Source organism: Myotis nattereri (assembly GCF_964212035.1).
Source record: "Myotis nattereri genome assembly, chromosome: 18".
In the NCBI taxonomy this organism is placed as follows: Eukaryota; Metazoa; Chordata; class Mammalia; order Chiroptera; family Vespertilionidae; genus Myotis; species Myotis nattereri.
The window spans coordinates 34,828,835-34,854,486 of NC_138093.1; the positions used below are offsets into that span (position 1 = coordinate 34,828,835).

General features: G+C 57.9%; 1 protein-coding gene across 3 annotated transcripts in view; it reads right to left on the minus strand.

Moving 5' to 3' along the window:
- The window catches only part of NFASC (neurofascin), a 182,869-nt gene that overhangs the window by 30,998 nt on the left and 126,219 nt on the right, over window positions 1-25,652 (minus strand). For 2 of the 3 annotated variants that reach the window (XM_081112396.1, XM_081112397.1), the window contains 8 exons: window positions 24,263-24,374; window positions 23,694-23,878; window positions 22,041-22,172; window positions 19,573-19,716; window positions 18,866-18,977; window positions 17,836-18,002; window positions 17,205-17,352; window positions 15,677-16,117 (listed from right to left, as the gene is read on the minus strand). In XM_081112396.1, the coding sequence (XP_080968522.1) occupies window positions 15,967-16,117; window positions 17,205-17,352; window positions 17,836-18,002; window positions 18,866-18,977; window positions 19,573-19,716; window positions 22,041-22,172; window positions 23,694-23,878; window positions 24,263-24,374 (1,151 nt within the window). In that variant the 3' untranslated portion in view covers window positions 15,677-15,966. Of the gene's footprint in view, window positions 1-56; window positions 72-2,404; window positions 2,579-4,273; window positions 4,397-5,996; window positions 6,202-7,828; window positions 7,945-9,872; window positions 10,096-11,829; window positions 11,901-12,978; window positions 13,177-13,461; window positions 13,564-14,705; window positions 14,751-15,676; window positions 16,118-17,204; window positions 17,353-17,835; window positions 18,003-18,865; window positions 18,978-19,572; window positions 19,717-22,040; window positions 22,173-23,693; window positions 23,879-24,262; window positions 24,375-25,652 lie in introns of those variants that run through there. The other variant, XM_081112395.1, reaches the window with a different exon arrangement.

Sequence of the window (25,652 nt, forward strand, 5' to 3'; positions counted from 1 at the left end):
GCCTCCACCTGTGACATCCCATGCCATGCCCATTACCTCCGCTGCTGGTACGGTACCTGCGGTTGGAGTAGCTTCAGAACACAGCGCCCAAGATGGCCAGAGAGAGGGAGAAAGGAGAAGAGAGGGAAGAGAAAACAGAATACAGGTGAAACCACAGGGCAACAGGCAGAGAAGGCTCTGGCTCAAACCTGACCGGACAGTGTGGCCAGGTGCTGGCCACTGCCCTGAGGAGGCCAGCTAGTGTTCGGGGCTCATGTTCCACTCCAATGGGGTCTGGTACGTTTCTACAGGAGACTTCCCACCTGGGTTTTGGAGGCTTTTCCAATACACTCCGATTCTGCCTCTACTCAAGGGCTATCGTCGGAGAGGTGGTGACAGGCCCAGGCCACCTAGAGAGCTATGTTCCTGGGTCTTTCACCAAGAGGATGTTCTGCCCTGGCTGGCTGGCCTGGAGGCAGCAGGCTGGGTGATTCTCCCCGATGCCAGGAATTGAGGGTGCAGGTGGTGTGGGAGGACACCGTCCCCAGACAAAAGAATGGCCCTGGGATCTTAGGGGGGAGATGTTGGATAACGTTGAGGTGGATGGGAGAAGGGGGAGCCTATTGGCTGAACCCTTCCACTCTCTCTCAGCCGGGGAAGGCCTTGGAGCGGAGACAGACCAGAGCCCTGAGGCCCCCATTTTCTCTGCTGCCCAGTTCTTTCCCACCAGCTGTGCTTTGTGAAATCAGAAACCCAACTGTGGACGGAGCCCTAAAAGGAATCCCTGACTTTGCTGCAAATCCCTGGCTGGAGAAGAAAGTCTTTGTCCTCCTGTCGCCGGGGGCTGTGGAACGTTCCCTGGTGGTCACTGGGCTGGACAATGGGTCTTTATCTGGGTCCCATCCCGGGTGGAGATGGGGAGGAGAGGCTCTCTTCATGTAGCTCCTTAGAGCTAAGTAATCAAGAAAGTGCATCACCTCTGGTCTGGCCAGGCCTTTGATTACAGCACCTACAGTATCACTGACCCAAAGCCTCCCGGCCCTAATAAACCACCCAATGGGGTTGGAAGGCCAAACGGGGAGGGGAGCTTATTGTGTGACTCACTCCTGGTTTATGAGACCAGAGAGGGCCACAGAAAGGACTGTAAGCCCTTCTCCAGCTCCTGCCTCCCACCTCCACCCGCCTCCCACCCCGGTGCTGGCCTGCCAGGGAAGGGATGCAGGGCTGCTTATGAAGCTGAATTAGGAGCCCGGGGTAAGGCAGCAAAAGCAGCAGGGCCTGGCAGCCCCGGGAGTGAGGGGCTGATGCTCTCCTGGGTGGGGTAGGGTTCCCTGGAGGCCCGGTCTGAGCCAGGATCACCTGCTGCCAACCTCAACGACCCCCACTCATATCACCTCTCCTCTGAAGCCTCCCCTCGCAGCCTCAATGCCCCACCCCTGCACAGCCACAGCCACAACCACGGCACCTTCCCCATCCGAACATAACACGCCTCGTGTTAAACTGCAGCTGGGCATTCTCCTGGATGCCGCCCTTCTCGATGGTGTGAGCTTACTGCCTAGAGCCCCCCGCTTCTGGCATGGTGTCTAGCACCTCACAGTGTGGTCGCTCAAGAAACGGCTTGTGAATGGCCCACTGTACCTCTGGAGAGGCCGTGGGGTCCCCCCTTTCACACGGGATCTGCTGATATCAAAGCTTCTATAGTCACAAACGGGACAGAGGCTCCTTGAGACCAGTCAGCGTGTGCAGGCGGGCCCGGAGCCCCCTCTAGTGGAGCTCTCTGGCAGGTGCAGCTCCGGCGGGGATTGCTGGGCTCCTGGAAGACGCCAGGACCCGGGAGATGGACCCATTTGCTCTTTGTGAAGCCGGTTTGGCAAATGGCTGTTTCACAACTCCCCTTCCTCTCCGCAGCCTGACAACTCACTCAGTTCAGGCTGCAAGCGGGGACTACATTGACTCGTGCTCCGGGCAGGTAGCTCTCTCCCCGGCCTCCTTGAACCCACGCAGAGAGCAGACCCCGTTTCAACTGTAATAACGCTCCTGTCCCTAAACAGGTGAGCACTTTCACTGTTCCGTGGGGTTCATCAGCCTATTTACTTCCAACACACATTCTCGCGTCTCCGTACCCCCCCCCCCCCCCCCCCGCCAGAAGGAGGAATGGCAGATGCTAAGTGGCTGAGCAAGTCAAGGCACCGTGGGGACCCGGGTCTGATGACAAGTCTAAGGGACCTGAGCTGTCCACATACATCGCCAGCACCCACCTACCTGCCAGCACACCAGACGGGCTCCCTGCTCCCCTTGAAGGACCTGCAGCCTCCTTTCCTCTCCATCCCAGGCGGCCGGGCAGCCAGGGGGCAGGTCAGAGGGTTTCTCTGGGCCGCTGCGTTAGCGGGGCCCTGTCATCCCGAGGCCGCCGCAATGCACCTACCTTCATTCGGGGCTGCCGGCGACTCCTCCGTGACTGCCTCCCCGGAGCCCACCTGCGTCCTGGCACTCAGGGTGAAGCGGTAGCGTGACACGGGGTCCGCTCTCTGCACCGTGAACTTGGTCTGGTTGGGAGAGAAGTTCTCCACCATCTGCTTTCCTAGTTTGGTTCCATTAACTGGGGGGAGAGAGGCACGTGGGATTGACCTTCAGCGGTGCTGACCGCGATGAGTTGTATAACCTGCAGCTGCAAACCTTCCCAGCTCAGCCGTAAGGGATACGGTGAAACCCGCCCCACGTAAGCGCCTGACGGCTCGGGGGATGGGAGGTTTGGGCAAAGGCAGCCTGCAGGGCAGGGGGTTCCTTTGTGTTGTTTGAGGGCACACAGGGCTGCTACTTTTCACTCATCCTGTGACCTCTGGCTCGCTGCAAAGTTGTGCGGCTGACTCTGAAAGACTCCCTGTACCATCCCCAAGCCTTTTCAACCAGATGAAACGTACGGGTTTTTTTCTTCCTTTCAAACAGACCTAGGGCAAAGCCACTAGAGCAGTGGTTCTCAACCTTGGCTGCACATTAGAATCACCTGAGGATTTAAAAAAGATTCCCAGGTGATTCTAATGTGCAGCCAAGGTTGAGAACCACTGCACTGGAGCAAGCATGTCAAACTCCTGGCCAGGGGACCACAGGCCTCATTTATTTGGCTCGTGTTGGCCTTTGAGTTTGACATGCTTGCACTAGAGTTCTACTTAATGCTTCCTTTGTAAAAAGCCTGTTCAGGGTACCTCGAAGGTGCAACTCTGGTCGCCCCAGGCTGGCTCTGGAGCAGCACACAGCACACAGCTGGGTATTAACACATTGCGGACCAGCAGCTTTATTGCTAGCTTTACCCAGGGGCCAGATACTAGTAAGTTTCTACTGAACGAGGACAAAAAACGTTTTACATAAAGGCACGCTTTAAAATTAAATACCCATTGCATTTTGGAGTTATCTGTTACATGCTCTTACAAGCTAATATCCTTTTAACGAATTCTCATGATTGGCCACAAGCCTTAGGACAGAAAAACACGAGAATTCTCGTGATCCGTCTGCAATGTGTTGAAATCGTTAACACACTACCCAGCCCTTAGCGCAGCGGTTCTCAACCTGTGGGTCGCGACCCCTTTGGCGGTCGAACGACCCTTTCACAGGGGTCGCCTAAGACCATCCTGCAGAGCAGATATTTACATGACGATTCACAACAGTAGCAACATTACAGTGATGAAGTAGCCACGAAAACAATGTTATGGTTGGGTCACAACATGAGGAGCTGTGTTTAAAGGGCCAGAAGGTTGAGAACCACTGCCTTAGAGCGTCCCACTGAGCGGCAGCATCGCCTATTTTAGAGGGCAGGGGGGTCACGTTTTTCAAATGCAAGGCCACTCCTGTCCCTGCAGGGTGACACTGAACCCCCAAGGCGAGGGCCTGACGGGGTCACTCCGAGTTCTCGCCCGGTCTCCATACAGCCGCCTTCCCGTAACGGACACCTTGTTGAGTGGCCGAGTGCTGTGTGGAGTCCTGTGCGGGCACTGACTACCCCATCGGTCAGAGGAGGGGCCCTCTCTGAGACTCGTAGGTGTTGGGACTATAGGTTCCCCAAGGGCTGGGGTTGGACCCCTCATTAGACCAGAAGTTCCCTTTGTCACACAGGCAGCTAGAGGGGCCTGTGTTAGGAAAGCAGGGCTGGGTCTCAACTGCCTCCCCTAATCCCGGGGGAGCTGTCCCCCTGGCAGTGCCCTCTATCTACACCCCAGGGCCCCTGGGGTCCTCAGGCAAAGTGGTGAGCATAGGGCTCCTGACTCCCAGATTAGCTAAGAGCAAGCAGAGCGAAACGTACAGGGCAGGTATCGGAGAGAATACCCAGTCAGGATGCCGTTGGGGTGTTCCGGGTGGTCCCATTCCAGGTTGATTGTCTGCAGGTTGGGCTGCCGGACTCGGAAGCGCCTGGGGGCGCTGGGTACTTGGGGAAGGAGAAGAGAGTGGGGGAGGTGAGGGGGAGCGGGAGGGGGCGGGCAGGATGAGGAGAACAAAACAAAGCACAAGTATGAAGGCGCTGAACTCGGGCAACCCCCATGCTAGGCAGCTGCCAAGCCGGAGCCCACGGCCCATCCTGGGCTCCCCCAGTTCAGGACGAGCCTGGCTCCGACTCTGTTTAAAGGGGAGCAGTAAATCGAGGGTTCCTTTAGCAACTGCCGTGGATTCAGCATGTTAGGCTCCGATGCTGTGAAGATGCCTCCAAGACGGGCAGAGCACGTCTCAGGCAGCGAAACAACTGTCACTGTTGCCTCCAGGGGCCGCGGCTCCTTGTCCTCAGACAAGGATTCTCACCTCCAGGTCCAAGCGGCCGGCCCACGCGTCTGAGCTGAGGGTGCTGGGCTCGGAGGGTGGGGGGGAGAGGAAAGAAAGCCCAGATGGAGCACAGGGACAGGTGAGGGGCAGGAGAGATGGGGGGAGGCTGATTATCAAAACCAAGACAAGCCTGGCTGGTGTGGCTCAGTGGTTGAACGTTGACCCGTGAACCAGGAGGTCACGGTTCGATTCCCGGTCAGGGCACATGCCCAGGTTGCGGGCTTGATCCCCAGTACGGGGCCTGCAGGAGGCAGATCAATGATTCTCTTTCATCATTGATGTTTCTCTCTCTCCCTTTCTTTCTCTTCCTTTCCCTGACAACACATTAAAAACACACACACACACACAAACACAAACACAAACACAAACAAGGTGGAGGGAAAGACAGGAATAAAGAACGCAAGAGGGGCCCGGGCCGGTTAGCTCAGTTGGTTAGAGCGCCGTCCCAGTACACCAAGGTTGTGGGCTGATTCCCAGTAGAGCACATACAAGAATCACCAGTGAATGCGTAAATAAGTGGAACAACAAATCAATGTTTCCATCTCTCTTCCTCTATCTCTAAAATTAATAGATTAAAAAAAGAAAGAAAGCAAGAGGGAAGAACGAAGGAGAGTCGAGAGAGGAGGAAGAGAAGAGGAAAATAACAGCTGAGAAGGGAGGGAGGAGAACCAGAAACAGGCGAAGAAAGCGCCAAGCTGATGAGAAAAGATTGGCTAGAACAGGAGATGGACTGGGGTCTTTGAAGGGGTCTGCCTCCAGCCATGAACCTGCAGTCGGCAGGCGCCCCTCTGCAGGGCCACGGCACCCGCGGGCCAACGACCTCAGCGAAAGCTTCTTGATTGCAGTGGGGAGAGCTCTGCAGGTCCTGGCTGCTGGTCCACTGACCGATGCCTCTAGGTGGTCAGGGTGACCGCTTCCGCCGCAGGTGGCAGTGCCCTGGGCGTCAGTCTGTATGCCCGTCTGGAATCACGTCATCAGACCACACAAGTGTTCTCTTGAGGTACAACCTCAGCAGGGCAGGCCAGACAGGTGACACGGTGCTGTGTGGGAATGGTAGGAGCTGCTCAGCTCACGGGTCATCAGCTCCTTGAGGTCATGCAGAGGTCAACTGGTGCTGTCCGTGCCAAGCCACAGCGGAGCTGCTCCACGTCCACCTGAATGTTGGTACCTTGACCTGCCCCACCCTGAAGAGCTGTGCAGGTCAGACCTACCTCCTTCCGGGGTGGTGAACTCCTTGGTCTCACTGCGAGGCCCATCGCCTCTCCCATTGACCACAACCATCTCCAGCTTGTAGTTACTGTAGGGAAAGAGGCGGGACACCACGCCCCGGAGGCGGTCACCAGGGAAGCCGGCTTGCTGTCTCTTCTGAGACACCCACAGGCTCTTCAGTAAGCTGCTCTCCCTCCAGTAGTAGGCCTTCAGGACAGAAGTAGGCCGGTGAGGGGGCGTCAGGCAGAGCTGGGTTAGTGGTTAGTGGTGGTGGTAGTGACCGGTCTTCCCTTTGCTGCCACAGGCTCCAAATCCCAAACGAACGCATCAGTCGCACACAGGGCCGGGGAGGTGGCCGACCGTCCCCGTGCGCTAGCCACTAGCGAGTCTGAACTGATGTCAAACAAGAAACAGGGTGTTTGGTTTCAATCGCCTCTCTGGAGAAGAGGCAAGCTGGCCAGGCCCACAGCTGCGCTGCTCCACCATGAGCCTTATTTCGAAGCTGGGGACCCGGTTGCTCAGGGAGTCTGTGCCAAAACCACAAATACCAGCCAAGGGTCCAAGCATGGCAAGCTCTGTCCCGGGCTCAGAGGCCGAGTCCCCCGAGTGGGATTAGTACGGTTTAAGACAGGCTGCAGGAGGAGTTGAAAAATAGCGGGTTACCCCCACAAGTCTGAATATGAGAAAGGGTTGTTTTAATGCTTTGAAGTCAGATGTTGCTTTTAACATTGTCTGAAGACCTTTAGAATCGGTGTCCAAGGCAGTGAGATGCCAGGCCGCCTGGTGGCAAGAGCTGGGACGGGATGGCCTATGGACGGTGGCAGTGTCACAGGTAAGGCTGAGAGCGTGTGTGACACGAGGTCTGGTTAGCAGTGGGTAGGACGCGCCAGGTCAGGCTGCCACACCAGCGCCACCTAGGCCTCCATCGGCAAGATCAGGAGGAAGTCCAGACTTAAGAGGGCACCCAATGGGACCTTTAGCCAGAAAAACCTCCAGGCAAGTAGGTTAAAGGTACAAGCCAGCTGTTAGGGAAGAGCTCATTCAAGAGTACACTTGCCTGCCTTCCCCCACTTACACATTCATTTCCCAAGAAGAGACCGGCCCCTCCATTCTGCCCTCCGATTATCCACCAGCCAACGCTCCACCAATGACCTCTGAGGTCACAGAACCTGTGGGACTATCCCGTGGCTACAGCCTCCCTTGCTTCCCAGGCCACTTTTAAACAGAGCCATTCCTAGGAAGAGCCTGGCTTATCCTGGGGTTTCTCTCCCTTTCCCCGAACTCAGCTCACCCTTTCAAACAAGAGAGAAGACTCCCAGGCAGGAAGACCAGAAGCCAGGAGCCGGGATGACCCCTGCCTGTGCTGGCTCACCCGGCGTGGCTGCGACCACAGGGAAGGCCATTACACCTGTTAGTTGGGGCTTCGCACAATCAGACCAGGAGAGGCAAGCAGCCCAGCGGGGACCATTAGGAACAGGCCGGGTGTAGCACAGTGTTGCTTCAACAGAGCTTCTGTGCGTGCACGTGTATCCACCCACGCCTTACAGGCACGGCGTGCGATGCAACCTCCACCCAGGCCACTGCCCTTCACGTGATTTTCTGCTGAGCACACTCTCTCAGCATATCCGCTGCAGGACACACCTGGGGGTGTGTCCATGTATATATATGAATATAATTTTGAGGCGCTAACCCTAGACATCATCTTCTTGAATCAACTCTGGGTTCCACAGCGACCCCGAGGCCCCCTTCCAAATACCTCCTGGCCTGCACCTGCTACCCCTGGCCCTGGTTATGGAGCGGGAGGTTAGGCGGGGCTGGGAGCTGGCTTCCTCACTCGGTACTCTCTGAGCTGGCCCTGGACCGTGTCGGAGTAGACGCGGTTCCACTGAAGGTTGATGGCTGTGCTGTTCAGGACTCGGATTTTAACGTCTGTGGGTGCAGCCCTGGGATCTGCAATGTGTTGGGACAGAGAGCAGGTTATGGCGGCAGGGTTGGCCCCAGGACCCCAAGTTCCCCTCGACTTTTCTCTGCGGCCCATACCTCCACCCCACTCTGGACCCTGAGGGTAGGGACTCTGTCTTCTCCATCAGACTGTGCTTGGAGGAGTGGGGAAAGGCTCAGAACAAAAGGGTGGCAGCCCAGGTAGGAGGGAGGGGTTTGCTACCCTCACATGCCGGGCAGTCGGGCAGTCTCCGTTTGCCCCTCCACTGCTTCTCCACCCTTCCCCACCCTGCTGCATGTCCCAGGAGGCTGCCCTTCCTGGACCAAGTCAGCTGGGCTCCCTTGTCCTCAGGTTTCCGGATGTGTTTGCCCAATGGGCGCCAACAGGAGATCCTGGGGCAGGAGAGGTAGCTATGCCCCTTGCCGCCTGTTTGTGGGGCTGACGGTTGACGGCGTTGCATTCTTCTGCCCAAGGCCGCGGCTCCCGTGGGTGGCCCTCGATGGCATGGGACTCACCCACCCCCTGCCCCTTCAAGGCTCAGTCAGCCCCTAGCCCTCCGGGTGGTCACCACGCTGTGCCGTTTCCCCTCAGTGCTGTGCTTGCATCAGAAATAGGCCGCTTTGAGTGGCATTTGCTTCCTGCCAGGAAACTACCACCAGAGTAAAGGCACCTTATCCATGACTACCTGGAATGGGAGGGCCGCTCCCTCCCCGATAACTCATTCCTGCCCCCTTTCTCCATTCTGCTGCAGAAGCAGTTCGGCCTCATCCCCTCTATGCCATGAGAGCAGAGGCCACAGAGCACAGATGCAATGGAGACTATGGGGCGGTCCATGAAGTTCATGACCAGATGCTGCCCATTCCACACTTGCTATCCAGTAGTCTCCTGTCCAGAAGTGTCTGCCACCATGGAGATGAGGAGTGGGATGGACAGAGGGCCTGCTGACCTGCCCCCCCCCCCCCCGCCCGCTTATGTCCCAAGTGGGTTCAATCCACAATCACCTCACAGGGCCCAAACCTCACTTCTTCCATCTCACTGTTCAAACATTGCTGGCCCGGCCCCTGACTCCAGCGTTGCCCCTGTGACTCCACTCCTCCCTCAGACTCTCCCCAGCCCCCCGCCCCCCCTCACCATGATCTCTTCTTAGATCAGAACCAGACCCACTGGGGTACAAATCACCCTGCCTCGGGGGGTGGTGGGTGGTGCTCCACTGCCCCTCCTGCCTTGCTCAGCTGTCTACCGGATCGATGTGCTGGGGACAAAGAAGCCACCACCGCCTGGGCGGCCAGGCACCTGCTGCCACAATAATGTCTAGAATCTCATTGATTCACCCAGTGCAAGCCCCTAAGGGACTTCTCTTTTTATGCTCAATTCTGCGGGTGAGAGCATCCCTGGGAATGTGGGCAGGAGGCTGGTCTGGGTGGCTCCAGTCTGAGGCTCTGCAGACCTTCTCCATCCCCGAAGGCTGCCCGGGGGAGCCTGGGGAGGAGTCTGGCCCGTGGCCCTGCTTCCTGGGAGAAGCTAATGGCTCCTCGGGATACACAGTCCTGAAGTCCTTCTTGGTGGAGCGAGGATTGGCAATGGGCAGATCAGAAGGCCTGGGTTCGATTTTCACGCCCAGCACTTGCTGTTGTGTAATATGGCCAACATTGTCCTCGCGGGGCCTGTGTTCACATCCATAAAATGAGAGTGTTGGACTCACTAGGTGATGACGCTGAGTAATTTTAACTGGTGTCCAGATGACGCACTTCTGCTCCCGACACCATGAGGGCCCATCTGTTGCTATGTAGGTCACTGCTTCCTCTTTCCCGGGAACTAGCTGTCCTCCCAGTTCTGGGAAGTCCCACGACCCACCCCCAGGCCCCTAGTCTGTGAGCGTGGCCCTTATGCAGCCCAGCGGGAGGGTCCCGGGTGGGGGCCGGGGGAAGATACTCACAATCTTCTCCGGAGTAGCCGATGACCGTGTCTGGCTCCGGGCCCTTCCCAAAGTCATTTTCGGCCTGCACTCGGATCTCATAGGGCACGTAGACAGGGGTCTGCCCTACCACGTAGCGGGAGCCCCACACTGTGGCGTTGTTCCAGGTCTCTCGAGTCTCCTTCCGCCGCCACTTGACGATGTAGCGCAGGTTGGGGCCAAAGGCGGAGGTGGCATTCATGGGCTGGGCGGGGAGAGACAGAGGGCAGAGGTGGAGGGGCAGGTGGGGGGCCCAGCCCCACTCACAGCTCGTCTCCTTCTCCCCCAGGCACCCCTCCAGATCTGCCCAACGCTGCCCAGCCCCCACCCTCACTGAGTCCTCCAAGAGCCGAGTCCCATGAACCCAGCAGCACACAGATTTTCTGTGACAGAGGCGTCCCCCAAGACCTCATCACCGCGACTCCCACGTGTGCAAGTGCATAGGGAGCAAAAGCCTTATTTTGGACAGGACTCTTTCCTACGGTGGAGCAACAAGAGAAAATATGGATGATAATATAATATTCTCCAAAGTCAGAAAGGCATGAGCTCTGGGTTAGCCACTGCATGCCTCCTGCCCGTGAACTCAAAGTTACAGAGGTGACTTCAGCTCTCCTGAGTGCACACAGGTCTGCCCTGACCTCCCAACAGGTCCCAGCCCTCTCAGAGTGGGCGGAGCTCTGCCCTCTGCTCCCTAAGGGCCTGCTCCAGCGGCAAGCAGTCCCAGGCACAGGATGGAGTGTGAACCTGGAGCAGACCCTGCATAGCCCTGAGGATGTGCCGGCATCTGGGATCAGCCAGGCCCTGCTGCTGAGGCTGCTAGGAGACCAGGCCCTCGGCAGGATGGGGATGGTCTGGACTCCCAACCCTGTGTGTCCTGTTTCCATGATGCATGGCCACAGCACAGAAGTGCATTTCAGCAGCCAAGTTTGAAAACAAGTCATTCTGATGCCTGGCCGGCGTGGCTCAGTGGTTTCATGTCGACCTATGAGCCAGGAGGTCACAGTTCGATTTCCAGTCAGGGGTCAGGGCACATGCCCAGGTTGCAAGCTCAAGCCCCAGTGTGGGGTGTGCAGGAGGCAGCCCACCTATGATTCTCTCTCATCATTGGTGTTTCTATCTCTCTCTCTCTCTCTCCCATCCGCTCTGAAATCAATAAAAAAATATTTTTTAAGGAAGTCACTTTGAGGTGACACATCCAATTCTGATTTGGAAATGTAGTCAGTGAGCCAAAGTGAAGATGGGGTTCTTCAAACCTGGCCTGGAGTTCTCTAGTCCTGACTGCGAGAAGGTCTACGCTGACAACGCCAGCTGCCAGCCTCTCCTCACTCCCAGCATCTCGTGAAAGGACCCAGAACACACCCATGCGAGCATGGTGTTTATGCCCAGTCATTCCCAGTCCAACCTCAACCCCTCCTCCTCCTCCTTCTTCTTTTAATCCTCACACGAGGATATTTTTCCCATTGATTTTTAGAGTGGAAGAGAGAAGGACAGAGAAATATTGTGAGAGAATCACATCGATTGATTGCCTCCTGCATGCACCCTGACCAGTGCCTGGGCTGGGAAGGAGCCTGCAACCGAGGTACGTCCCCTTGGCCAGAATTGAACCCAGGATCCTTCGTTCTACAGGCCAACGCTCTATCCACTGAGCCAAACCGGCTAGGGCTCAACCCCTCCTTCTTCTGAAGAAAGAAGCCCGTTTTATTTTGCTGGCTCTCTATGGTTTTGCCAGGCTGCCCCAACCACCTCTGCGCCGCTCTCCTGTCCTAAATCTTGTCTAGACACGCTCCCGCTTGGTTTCTGGACGCCCAACGCAGAGGAGTGGCCACCAAACCAGCCAGGCGTCTGAGCCAGCCTGTGGCCTTGGGGTGTCAAAGGCATAAAGGGCGAGGGGTCCCAGGTGCACACGGCTGCCTTCGAGGCTGGGCTGGGGGACACTCACCGTCCACGTGATCTCCATGTTGTTCTTTCTGGTCCCCTCTCCTTTCACGTCGCTGGGATTGGACTCAGGGGCTGGAACCCAAATTGGCACAAAGTTCAAGTCCAACGTGTCCAGGGCGTAGTGAGCACCTGGCTCCCTCCCACCTGCCTGGTCTCTCCTACGCTGTTCCTCTGGGTCTCTCTGCTCTCCCGTCTCACGGGCAATGGAACATGCTCTGCCGTGTCTCACGTGTGTGCCGTGTCTGCCTAGCTCAGCGGTCGGCAAACTCATTAGTCAACAGGGCCAAATATCAACAGTACAACGATTGAAATTTCTTTTGAGAGCCAAATTTTTTAAACTTAAACTATATAGGTAAGTACATTGTTATTAACTTAATTAGGGTACTCCTAAGGCTTAGGAAGAGCCACACTCAAGGGGCCAAAGAGCCGCATGTGGCTCGCGAGCCACAGTTTGCCGACCACTGGCCTCGCTCATTAACCCCTCTCAATTGCAATGCCTCTCAGACAGACCTGTCATGGGGCTTTTCACACTTCAGATGCCCACATAGCCAACTCGTGGATCATCCCCTTTGTGGATTAGCCGCTAAATATGTTTAATAGCAGGCGGGTTCACCCCAGCATTTAACGTTTTGGGGGTGTCAATGAGCCAGTGAGATTTCAGAAATCTAAATATTACCCAGGAAAAGAAATCTGATAAATTACTGGGTTACACATTTCTGCTGCAAGTGTTTCCCACAGCCCTTCTCTTCCAAGCAGACCATCGAAATTATTAATAACACTAGAAGCCCAGTGCACGAAAATCATGCACTGGTAGGGTCCTTAGCAGCTGCCGGCTGGGGCCTCCCTCCCTTACCCCTACTGGCCTAGCCCCCTGGTTGAACTCTTGGTCGAGGGGACAATTTGCATACTATCCTTTTATTATACAGAATTAGTAATAATAAAAATGACAGTTAACACGAGTGCTCGCATTTTCAATGGAATCCTCACCGCAGCCCCTCTGGCACTGTGCTGACAGTACAGATGAGGGAGCCAAGCCTTGGAGACATTAAGAAACTTGCCCCAAATCCACACAGCTGGGGGCTGGGGGCACCCAGTGGGAGCTCAGGGTGCCTGCTCCAGCGCCGCCGTGGGTGAGCCCTCGGGTACTCACGGGCCCCGCTGGTTCTGTAGCGCTCGGACGGGAGGCTGGGGTGGCTGCTGCCGACCTCGTTGACAGCAATGACCCGGAACTGGTAGTTGACGTATGGGGACAGCTGCAGGACGGCCGAGTTGACGCTGCCTGGGAACTTGGAATGGTCGTGCCACACCCCTGGCTGGAACTGGTCCTCTTCGAACTGGACCACATAGTCTGAGGGCCAGGAAGACAGTCAGCTGCTTCAGGGGCTGAGTCAGCTGACTTCTTCCTGAAAGCATCCCCCATGGTTTTCATTCTCTCCATAACCCCCTGGTAGAGAGGGGCACAGGGAGGGTTCCTATCAAGACAATGAAAGGGAGACAAGCCTTCCGTGGGGTCTGCAAACAGCCCTGGGCACGGGCCAACTGAGGCGGACGGGGACCGACCCCAGGGCCAGGCCTCCGAGCTCCCAGCTGCCCCCACCCTCTTCTCTGGCCCGGAGCGCAGGGCCTGGCTGACCTGTGATGGGGCTGTTGTTATCATCCCCTGGGATCCAGGTCAGCCTCACGCTCCTCTCGGCCAGGTCGGTGAGCTCCAGGTCCCGCGGTCTGTCCGGCCGTCCTGGCAGCAGAGGGAGAAGACACCGCGCAGGACTCCCGAATTAGAGCCAGGCCGTCCTTGTGGTGGCCCCAGCCCTGGCCCCGGACACTCCTGTGGACAGGTCCCTGGAGGGCAGAGGCCACCACAGCAGGGCCCATCCCCAGCCTGCCCTGGAGGGTCAGCACAGGGACCACCCCTTCCCTCAGGGGGTCAAGGGAGAACAAAGAGGAGACTCCGGCCCCACCTCCCTCTCCAAGAGCACCCAAGGATGCAGGGCACAGAGAGAGTCGGACTGGCCATCCCATTCCTGCAGGTATCTTGGAGGGCAAGCACTTGGGAATGCTTTTCACTAGACGCGTGTTCACATTTAGGAAAGCCAGCGAAGAATGTGGACTTGGTCTCGTTTTCTCAGTATTATTATTTTCTACTCTGTACGCCACGGCTCTGAGGGGCAGGAGCCAGAGGGTGTGTGGGTGCTGAGCGAGGCAGGCAGGCTCAGGGCATGGGAGGGAGGAAGGGGACCAGGCCAGGGAGGAGATGGGGATGTGGTCGCACAGGGATAGACAGGACAGGAGCCCAGCAGGCTTCCGACCAGCGGGGAGGCAGCACCGTTTGGGGGCTCCAGTCTCACTGGGCAGCCTTAGTGGGTGTGAGTGCCATCTCGGCCTGGGGATAAAACCATGCCCCACAGACTGGTGGGGTGGCATGATTTCCCCCTCTATGGCTCCGTGAACCAGCCATTTCCACATGTTGGCCGATTGCTGGAAGAATCTGGAAGGTGAGCTCCCATTCGTGTGTGCAGACTGTTTGTGGGTACATAGTGCTGGACATGGAGAGGCTGCAGGAAACGTGGGCCCACAGATGGTTCGAAGCAAGGGGGCCACAGGTATGTCCGAGGCCAAAGAAGAGAACAGGCCTCCCCGTGGGCATGGTGAGAGGTCAGAGGTCAGGGACGCAGGAGAAAAGGCAGTCAAGGATGTCTAAGCTCAACCTGCACCTGGAGCAGGAAGCCAGGCTGTGATGCTCAGGGAGGGAGCAGATTGGGCAGGGCGTGGGGGTGACGCACCGCCCCCCAGCACCTCCTGGGCAGTGCTCTCCTCTGAGACCCCACCCTCCCCGGGCCTAGCAAGGGCTGTGCCAGGGTCCCGATTAGTATGAATTACCTTTGGGGAGGGCAGCCAAACGGTTAGTTGGAGTGGTCTGATCAGCTGCAAAGGTAAGATGGTTAACCAGGTTAGCTGGTTATCTGGGGTTAGAGGTGTTCCAAAAGGGTGGGAGCAGGCAGCCAAGGCTGGGAGAGCTGCCCCTGCAACAAGTTTCCCCACGGCTTGCCCTCCTTCCACAGAGCCCTCACCCCTAGCGGCCTCCTGTGCTCCCATCGCCCTCCTGTCCCAGGGCCCCCACCACCCTGTGCCCATCTCCCTCCTCTCCCAGGGCCCCATCACCCTGAGCCCATCTCCCTCCTGTCCCAGGGCCTCCATCATCCTGTGCCCATCTCCCTCCTGTCCCAGGGCCCCCATCACCCTGAGCCCATCTCCCTCCTGTCCCAGGGCCTCCATCATCCTGAGCCCATCTCCCTCCTGTCCCAGGGCCCCCATCACCCTGTGCCCATCTTCCTCCTGTCCCAGGGCCCCCATCACCCTGAGCCCATCTCCCTCCTGTCCCAGGGCCCCCATCACCCTGAGCCCATCTCCCTCCTGTCCCAGGGCCCCCATCACCCTGTGCCCATCTCCCTCCTGTCCCAGGGCCCCTTCACCCTGAGCCCATCTCCCTCCCATCCCAGGCCCCATCACCCTGGGCCCCATCACCTCCTTCCTGTCCCAGGGCCACCATCAGCCCTGAGCCCCATCTCCTGGGACCCGTGTGCCTCCACTGGGGAAGGGACAAGAGTGCACTAAGAGTAAGGGCAGTGAGGCCCAGAGAGAGGACAGAGGTGATGAGGGACAATGGGCACTTTGCCTCCCTGGACGGGACCGGCTCCCTCCCCAGGTTTGGGATGGCTTCATATGTCCAGCATGGCCTGGACGAGGTCGGGTCGCCCTGCTGAGTGCACAGCGCCCTGTGAAATCCCATCGGGAGGCGGGGAGGGGAGGAAGGCCAGCAGAGGTGTTGGAAGGACAAACACAAAGTTCAGTCTTGCTTCAATGATGGATCGTTTTAATGAACTTAGTGGTTTAGAGTTAGCTGTAAAGTTGGTAAAAATGACCATCACAGGACCCCTGTCCACCTTCCCGCTCTCATGCAGGTGAGAACACGGGGAGTTAATAGCTCTACTTAGGAGGCAAGTCATCGAACACAGCTTCTTTCGCCAGGAGCAGCGTCCTAACCCTTAGATCAAAGGCAGGAGACCGCCACAGCTGGCAGCTCGTGGACCACAGGGCTGTCCCGGGCCCCGGCCGCTGTGGCCGCAGGAAGGGCGAGGAGTCAGGGCCACGGGCAGCGGCAGTTACCTAGCACGGTGAGGTAGGCCTTGGCCAGGTCTTGGTCCAGCTCCGTGCTGGCGACGCACGTGTAGCTGCCCTGGTCCCGCTCAGCCACCCCGAAGATGGTCAGGGAGTCGTCCTCCTTCTTCATCCTGCAAAGGCACCAGGGGTTGGGAGGAGGGCGAGTGGGGGGAAACGGGAGAGACAGGGGCGTGCCGGGCACTGCCTGCTGCTTCTCCCTGAATGGGGGTGAGTCGGAGGGGGAGGGGAGCCCCAGGCTGGGCTGGGCAGCCACTAGGGCACATGAGCCCCATGGGGGATGCCCGGGAGAGACAGGCTGTTCTCCAGCACTTAGGGTGCTCAATAAAGGGGAGAAGGAACACGGGAGAGGCCGCTCAGTCCTCCAATGATACCTGCTCTCTGTGCCTTCCTGTGCTGCGCTCCCTCCCACCTTAGACCCACCCCCAAAAGGCAGTGGAGACCCCTCCTCTTCCCATTCTCCAGCTCTATCCCCAGCCCAGGCTGGTCTCTGCACTGTCTCCCCTAGAGGAAGGGCACCAAAGAGCAGGCAGGGTAAGCAGCAAGTGAGTGCCAGGTTGTGCCTGCCCTCAGGGGGCGCCCCCACAAAAACCCAGATGGTCCTTGGGAACAGCTGGTGCCTAAGGCAACCTCAGGGCCCAGAGGTGCGAGAAGGTACCGCAAAGGGCTCTGCGGAGGGAGGCTCTGACCTTGACTGCACAATAGAGACACCTGCAGGCAGGTGTACACACTGTTGGTGCCCAGCCCTCCCCTCCCCGACACTCATTAAATCCGAATCTGGGATGAGGAAGGGGGCAGGCTTAGGGCTCGAGAAACGCCCAGTGGTCCTAGTTGGCTCGGGCCAACCCTGCCCTCTCCTGGAGAACAGGGGCGCTGCAGGCAGGGCGGAAGCTGGGGAGGGGGGCTCCTGGCTGTGATGCAGAAGAGGAGGGAAGGGTCACAATAAAGGAAGGAGGAAAAGAGAAGGAGCGAGGGGAGAACAGTGAGGAGAGAAAGGAGTTGGAAAGAGAAGGAAAGGGAAGCAGAGAGCTGATGGGAGAAGGAAGAGGGTGCGGGGGGCGGGGGGGTCTCCCCTGAAGCCATCCTGCCCAGACCAGCAGCTCCTCAGGGACAGGCAGGACACAGGTGCCCTATCCCTAGGTTCTGCAGTGTCTCGAACCCCGGACCAGCACCAGGAAGGGGCTAGGGCGGAGCGGAGACCTGTTCCCGATGTAGAGCGGCTGGTCGTCCTTCAGCCAGGAGACCGTGAGCTTCAGGGAGGGGTCGTGCTTGACCCGACACTCCAGCTGCACGGTGGTGCCCCTTTTGACGACCTGGTCCTCAGGCATCCGGAAGATCCTGGTGGGGTCTGCGGAGAAAGCGGGCGCTCGGCACTGACACGCTCTCTGCCCGTCACCCCAGCGTGGACCCCGTGTGACAGGCATGAGCTCCAGGGTAGACCGAGCGGGGGAGGCGGAGAAACAGTCTCCCATTGTGTGAATGGGGGAAAGCCTGGTGTGGGTGATCCCCGACAGTAAACCACCCCAAATCCTCTCTATCTGGCTCGGGAAGATATGATGCAATTCCTGGGGTGGCGGTGGAAGCCGGGGTGGGTAGGCTGTCCTTCCTAATGCCAGGGGGACCAGGCGGACAGGACTCAGTGTCGTCCCGGCACCCAGGCCAGCTGGAAGCCCTGGGAGAACCACAGACCCCTGGGAGTGTCCCCCTAGGGATCAGACATTAGGCGTGTGCATTTCCAAAGTGAAACACACGAGGGGTAACCTGAGAAGACAGCTTCCTTCCCCAGCTCCACCCCCGTCCCCCGCCCTCCACCTGCCAACCCCTTCTTTACCTTTGACCTCCAGGCGGACCTGGTTCTCGGCTTTGCCCAGGATGTTGGTGGCGACACAGGTGTAGATGCCCTGGTCCTCTTTGCGGATCATCTTGATTTCCAGGCTGCCGTTCTCGTAGACGTGGTAGTTGCCACCATCCAGGTTGCTCCCTTGCCCATTCTTAAACCTCACAACACAGCAGCAGAACACACCACACACTGAGAAAGGACTGGCCCCGCGCCCCGGGGCCAACCACGCGAGAGAGACGGTGTGGGCAGCGGGAGCAGCCCCGCACTCGGAGCCTGGAGCCCTCATCCAACCACGGAGTAGCCCCGGCCGTGTCTGCCCCTCCCCGGGCCTCGGTTTCCTTCTACGCACAACAAGGGGGTTGACCCAGCTGATCTGCCAACTTCCTCCCAGCTTTGCCCCTTTAAGGTGCCCAGGCCTTGCAGAATACTTATTTGCTGAAAGCCGATCCACCCTGGCTGCTTGAGGCAGTCCCTGAGGGATGTTTCAAGGGACCTGGCGTATATGGCAGGCTGCTCTTGGTATGTTTGCTCCCCTTCTTAAGCACTGTGTGTTTTAACCAAGGCCTCTCCGGGAAGGGTTGTTTCCCCAGGTGAGGATTTTTATCAGTGAACCCTTTAACTAAGTGCCGGAGGGGTGGTTGATCACTTTGACTGGGAGCAATCACGCTTAAGCTACATAATCTTTACTTAGAATAACCTCCTTCAGTTACTTCCTTGTAGCTTAGTGGAACAATAGAGTAACCTCTGAATGGAGATGGGAAGCCCCCTGGCCTTTTGTATAGAATGGATAGGAGTGGGACCAAATAGCATAAATACAGATGTTAGATGACAATAAAGGGAAGAACCTGGCTATGATGATCACCTGAACACTGCCTCCGTGTCTTTCCTTCTCCGCTGTCCACACCTTGGGGAACCCCTGGACCCGCTGGGGCTGGACCCCAACACTTATTATGGGCAGATGGGAATGACAAAGGGTGAGGCAGATGACCCCTGCTGGGAGGCCTGGTCTCCTGGGACTTACCATCGGAGTGTGGGGATGGGGGACCCGAAGAAGGGACAGTCCAGCCGTGTGCGGTTGTACAGGATCACCCGGATGAGCTGGTTCCGTGGGGACATCATGCGAGGCGGCACATCTGCAATTCCCAGACAAGGGATCTTGGGTGGGGGTCTCACTCTTCCACCCCTTTTCCGTTGGTCTTATCTCTACGTGCTTCCTCCCAACAGCAGCTTTCCAAGCGCCACACCTGCCCCTAACCATGTGGCTCCTCTAAAAAGCCTCGAAGGGGTAGGTGAGGAAGGAGGTAGCTTCCCCATTCCCGACCTACCCTCTTTCCAACCCAAATTATCCAGCAGGTTCTGCACCTGCCCCTCCACCGCCCCTCCCTGCTCCGGGAGTGCTGCAAACATCTCAGGACCCCTCCCGCTCTGCGACCCGCTGAGAGCCCAGGACAGTCAGCATGGACACCCCAAGGAGACGAGACAGAGACAGGCCCGCTGGGTGACACCAGGGAAGGAGGGACCGAGGCTGACTTCCGGCAGGGAATGCACTCTGTCTGCACACCCAGCTCTGAGGGTTTTAAGCCCTCCCTCCTCCCCACACATCTCATCTCCAGTCTCCACGCTTCCCCTGCCAGCCCGGCCGGTCTCCGGAGAGGAACGTGAGCCCACGCGTGACATGACCACCCGGAGAAGCGGCGCTGCAGGGGCGCGGGGGGACGGGACACGCACCCAGCACGCTGACGAAGGCGTTGGCCAGCAGGTAGCCGTGCTCGTTGGAGGTGTTGCACTGGTACACGGCCCTGCTGCTGATCTGCGTGTCCCGGAAGATGATGGTGTCCCCGGCCACCTCGCGGTTTGGGTTGGGCGGTGCCGCTACAGAGAGGAGAGACGCTTCTTGTGAGAAACGGGGGAGGGCAGGCGAGGGGAACCTGGGGCTCTGCGCGGGGCTCCCCAGCACGACGGGGTGTCACGGAGGCAGCAGCGCTGGAAGGCTCGCAGAAGACCCCTCTCCGGCCCCACCACTGTGAGGCTGGGCGACGTGGGGCCCTTCATCGAACCTTCTGGAGTTTATTTCTCAGTCTGTCCAACGGGGATAAGAATTCCTGCTCAACCTACATAGCAGCTGGGCAGGTGTGGCTTGAGGCCTACGCTGTGGCAACAGAAAGGGGTCTGAGTTCTAACCAGATTCCTGCCAGCATCAGTTTCCGGTCGGCAGAAGGGAGATAACTACCGCCTTGTGGGGCTTTTATGAGGATGACCTGAGCTTGCAGGCAGGTGTAAAGTCGCTGGCAGGGGGCCCGGCCCGTACTGATGATCACTGTTGTGAATAGTTTAATGCAATGTGCATATACTTAAGTCTGCTCTGAAAAGGACGAAGCACCAAGGAACCAGGTAGGCCTGCCACTTGCCCATCCTCAGAGCAGAGCTTTCTGCAGACGTTCACCTAGTTACACCTGCTAAAGACCGCACAGTCCTTCTGCCGGCCAAAGCTACCCCACGGTCCCGGGCAAGGTTTCCCACGTGCAGAGGGAACATTCCATGCCCACGGGTGCATCCGGCTGGGAATCTGGGGCAAATCCAGTCTTTCTGGGCCTCATTTCCTTCACCTGCCAAATCGAGAGGCAGTACTCCCACCGCTCCCCTGTCTAGGAGGGTTAGGAGAAGGGAAAGGTAACGGCTGTACAATACACGTTTTCTAGAAATGTTAAGAGCTGCCGCTTTTCTCATCTTTCATCACCAGAAGGTGACGTTCGTCTGTGAGATTTCCGGACTGGGCCAGAGGACTGGGCTTACTCGGTCCGTGAACTCATCCAGGATCGCTCAGACCGACCGCGGCAGTCGGCCGAGGAGGACCCAGGGTCTGGCCCGTGGGCGCCACTCCACAGATAGCGAGTCTGAGCCGGAACTGGGGAGTCAGCAGGCGGTAAGTGAAGTCAAGGTCAGCATCCTTATCACCCTTCCGCACTCAGCAAAAAGGCCTGAGGCAGGCAATGCCAGCGACTTAACGCCTTGCCCAGCGATGCTCATGGCCCCACCTTTCCTCTGGTCACTCTCCCCGTAAGGGACGGGTGCCCTTTCCAGGGCCACGGCTCAGCTGCGAGTCCTGGGGGCTCTGACGTTTACAGCCTTTGTTTGTCTTGTCCCCAAAGGCTGTCAGGACAGGCACGTCCCCACAGGCACGTCCCTGTCTCTGCTGCGTCCAGGGGAGGGACAGTCACTGGGGATAAATGTGTGCTCAGTGCTAGGTGGTGTAGGCATGCTGCGTTCCCATAGCAACCCACAGCTTCCTCCTTACTGGTCACGTGACCTCGGGCAGGTCACGGCACCATCAGAGCCTCGCTTCTTCATCGTTAGTGTTTGAGGTTAACGAGAGAGCAGGGCTGCAGCACCTAGTGCAGTGGCTGGAACACAGTAAGGGTCTAAGAAGGTGCTCTCACCCTCTCCTGCACCTGCCTCCCCACCGGCTGCTCTTGAGTTAGGCTCTGAGTTCTCGCCATCTTTTTTTTTTTTTTTTTTTTGCCCCATCTGGTTGACATCACCTTTTGCATTCCCTCGGACCCTTAGAGAAAGTAATGACAGGACATTTGAAAAAGCAAATGCACCTGGAGAGAATGATGGGCCATCTTGACCAAGCCCTCTGGCTGAAGGGGCCTTGGACTCCCCTACTCCAGCCATCCAGGCAGGACGACCTCTCCCCAAGTCTGTGTACACCGAACAGTGCACGGCGCCTCTGTTCTCATGGGGAGGTGCTTCCTCATATCCGACCCGATCGTCCATATTGTCCCGTGACCCTGCCTCCTCGTTTGCCCTCAGCAGAAAGCGGACCTGGGCAGCCAACCACAACGGGTTACTGAGCTCTACTCTACCTTCCGAGCTCCAGACATCACTCAGAGCCCAAACTCTCAGGAGATGCAGCCGCAGACCCCAAACCGTAAACTGGGCTCTGTAGTTGTTAAGGGCACAAAGCAGAGATTGATAAAGACCCCCAGGGAGCAGAAATGCCCTCAACACAGAAAAAACCCCAGGCCACCCCCTGCCCTCTCATGCAGGCACAGGGCAGGTTTCCTGCCTCTTGAGGTGTCCGAAGAGGTGGCTGCTCCCTCACTTCTGGAACAACCAGGAGCACCACAGGGCCAAGATCGGGAGCCTTTGATGGCAGAGAGAGCAGCCAGGGGAGACGAAGGCTAGTTACTCACATTGCAAAGGTTCCCCATTCACCATCCACTGGACAGTGGGCTTCGGGTTCCCATTGGCTCGACACACCAGCCTGCCATCCTCGCCTGGAGCCAGGATAAGGTTCTTGGGCTCGTCTAGCCAGTAGGGAGCGGCTGGAAGACAAGGACAGCACAGGCAGGAGTTAGATGGCGCAGATGGCCTTCCGCTAGGAGACAGGAGCCTCTGAGTGCCAGCCCAGCCCTCAGCGCCCACCCGGGCTCATCCTCACGGATGGCTCAGTCCAGCCTGCCTTTGGCCGGCTCAACACCAGAGATGCCGACCTGCCTATTTCGAGTTCACAGAACAAGAGTTCCAAACTGGGGCTGCTCATGGGAGTTCCCTGAAGAGCTTTTAACCAACACGGAGGCCAGGGCCCAGCTCAGACCCACTGAATCAGAATCCTCAGGGGAGGCTCCGGGGGCAAATGCTTTAAGAGGTCCTGGTGTTCATGATGGGCAGCCAGGAGCCCAGCCAGGGACGGTGGGAAGGCGGGCACTGGGTTGGCCCCTCTGGGTTTCTGTTGTTGCTGCAGCAAGATGAGACCTTTCAGGAAAGGCCTGCCACATACACTCACTCTCTTAGGCACTGAGCTTTGGGTAGAGCAGAAGCTCATAGCTGGCCACCCCTTTCAACTGTTTGGAAAATTTCACAAATATATGGATACTAGAGGCCCGGTGCTTGAATTCATGCTCAGGTGGGGTCCAGCTGGTCCGCCCTGATTGGGGCCGATCGGGCCAGGACAGTGGAGTGGGGGGGTGGGGCGTGGAAGGTCGGCTGGCCAGCCCCACCCCTGATTGGGCTGGGGGAGCTGATAGGGTTGGGGGGGGGGCAGTTGGGGCCACAATGCGCATCAAAGCAACCAGTCATTCTGTTGGTTGCAGCGTTCTATATATATAAATAGATGTGGATTTTTCTGAGAACAGGGTTCTTTGTACCAAAGCTCTTGACACCCCCTAAAAGAGTAAGAACCTCTGGTTTGAGTGGAGTGCTGAAACCAAGGTCACATGTTCAACTGAGTGTGTGCTAAGAAAGTTCTTGCACTGTGGGGGTCAGACTTCATCACCCCAGTCACCCATCCGGCCCAGTGAGAAGTGACTGGTGTCCCCCCGGCACCCGTGGCTGGAATCCACAAAGGCACGTGTTCTATTGCTTATGAGAGCTCAGGTGGGCCAGCTACGCTTTTAGGGGAGGGACGTGGCTTTAAAAAAATAATTTGGGCCACGATGACTCCCCATTTTTAAAAAGAAACAAGCACAGAACACAGACAGCACAGGGAGAAGATGACACACCGTGAACAGGAATGCAAAATGAAAAAGGAGAAGGCTCTGGGTGTGAATCAAACAGACGGTGACATTCACCTGCTGAGGGAGCCCTGGAGAGTTGCGTGATAGTCACGTCTTCTTCCCTCAACACACCTCTCCCTCTCTCTCTCTCTCTCACACACACACACACACACACACACTCACAAACACTCTCACCTCCAGGGTGACACCATCCCTGAGAGGTCACTATTGCCACGGACCAGTGTGTTGAGTTTCCCCCGCGCACCCTGCCCCAGCCACCCCCAGAGGAAAGGGCGGCTGTGGCGTGTAGGGCTGGCAAAATCATCATAATGAGAAATACACACAACGTACCCTTTACTCTCACCGAGATCGTGTGCCGGATGCTGCCCATCTTGTTGGAGGCCAGGCAGAAGTACTCCCCCGAGTCTTCCTCAGACACGCTGGTGATGCGCAGCGCCTTGTTGAAGTTCTCGAACTTGGCCTTGTCCGATGGGAGGTCCCCGCCTTTCTTGTACCACGCGATGTCTGGTGTGGGGCTGGGAGAGGGACCGGGCAGGAAACAGGGATTTAGTACAAACCGTGGCTCTGCAATTCTCCTACGGAGCCCAGGGGTCCTTAAAGGTGCATGGGCCCAGGGATACCTGTCCTCGGACAGCTGTTCTCATACAGAGGGCGGCTTAGCACAGAGCATCCAAGGCCACAGAGATGCTAACCTGTGCAGCACGCCCGCCCATCTCCTTTCCTCGCTATCCAAAGAGAGATGGCCAGAATGGGATGCAGAGGGCTATGCTTTGCAAAGTCCTCACTAAGGGCTGTGTGCTTCTCCTTCTGTACCCCGAAACGTGGCGGACAGAGCACGCACAAACTCCCTCCCAGCCTCCTGAGGGGGGCGGCCAGAAGTGGGGTGAAGTGGTACGTACACCCCGGAGGCGATGCACTCCAGCAGCAGGTCCATGCCGCGCAGCACCATCTGACTGCTCGCGGTGCCCTGGGGGTACATGAAGCTGGGGGTTCTTTCTGAAACTCCTCGGGCTGAAATAGGACAGAACAAGATGGCTGAGCCTCCTGCTCGGGGGCTGACCCAGATAGGCCAAGGCTGTCAGGCTACGAAGAGATGTCATCTCGCCTGGCTGTCCCCTTCCCTCAGAGGCCCCAGCGCCCGCACCCTCCCAGCCGAAACCACCCGAGGGCTGGGCTTCATTAAGAGAGTGTGTTAGGAAGCTCGGGCTCCTGGGCCCCACGGGCACATGTGTGAGCAGCTCTGCTTCTGAAAGGACCTGCCAAGAGGAGCCGCTTCCCTCCCCGGTCCCTGGAAAGGGGGTGGGGCTGCCTGAGCTGCGAGTGGTTTGTTTCCTGAGCATCTTGTGTTGGGACCTCAGAGGCCAGTTGGGTGGACCCCGGGAGGCCATCTCAGCAGCAGCGGGAGAAAGGGAGGCACACATTGGGGCCACAGGGCAGACAAGCTGCTCTTGGGGACCCTGGAGACAGGAAGCTGAGATGAACACGAGACCCCGATGAACAGTCAGAGGTGTGAGGAGCGTTACTCATGGGTTAGCAAAGACATGGGGAGAATTAATGAGCAGAGATGACAGGAAATCACTTCTGGGGCCAAGACCATTCGGCTGCATCACTAATGACCTCAGAAGGGGGCCGGGCAGGCGGGTGTGGGTTACACGTGAGGCGCTGGGGGAGGGGATCTGCAATTCAAGGAGGCGGACTAGCCACAGGCTGTGAAGTTAATGACGTGCACAGGTGTGAAGCCAGGTGGCCCGCAGAGATGGGCACTGTCAGGGTGGCCGTTTCCCAGTGGGAGGGGTCGGGCGAGTCTGGGCAGAGTGGAGCCCGCCCTCCTGAGCTCAGGGCTCCCTCAGGGCTCTGTGTAGTTCTGTTAGTTGGATATGATGGAAGGAAGAGGAGCAAGGAGTTTCCAAACAGGAGCTCAAAGCACAGGGAGCCTGGAGAGGCGCCTCTGCCCAGAGGGGTACAAATAGACATACACGTGAGCCTACCCATGGGCTTCCTGGGTCTCCAACTCAGCCGAGAGGGGAGAAGGGGGAGGAGGGCAGAGCTGCCAGGAGCTGGGAGCCCTCAGAGTGCCCGAACACAGAACAAAGGCATTTTTCTGGGCGGAGCCTGTTAATGGAGGCTGGCAGAGAGAGGACAGTGTGACCGGGGCACTCTCTGACACTGGGGTTTCCTAAAGGAGCTTGCTGGACTAGCTGGTGCCTGGCTGGATCAGCAGAGTCTAGTCCCAGGGGCACTCAGTTTCTTTCCATTAGCCATTTCGTAGAGTCTGCGCCTGTTTTATCC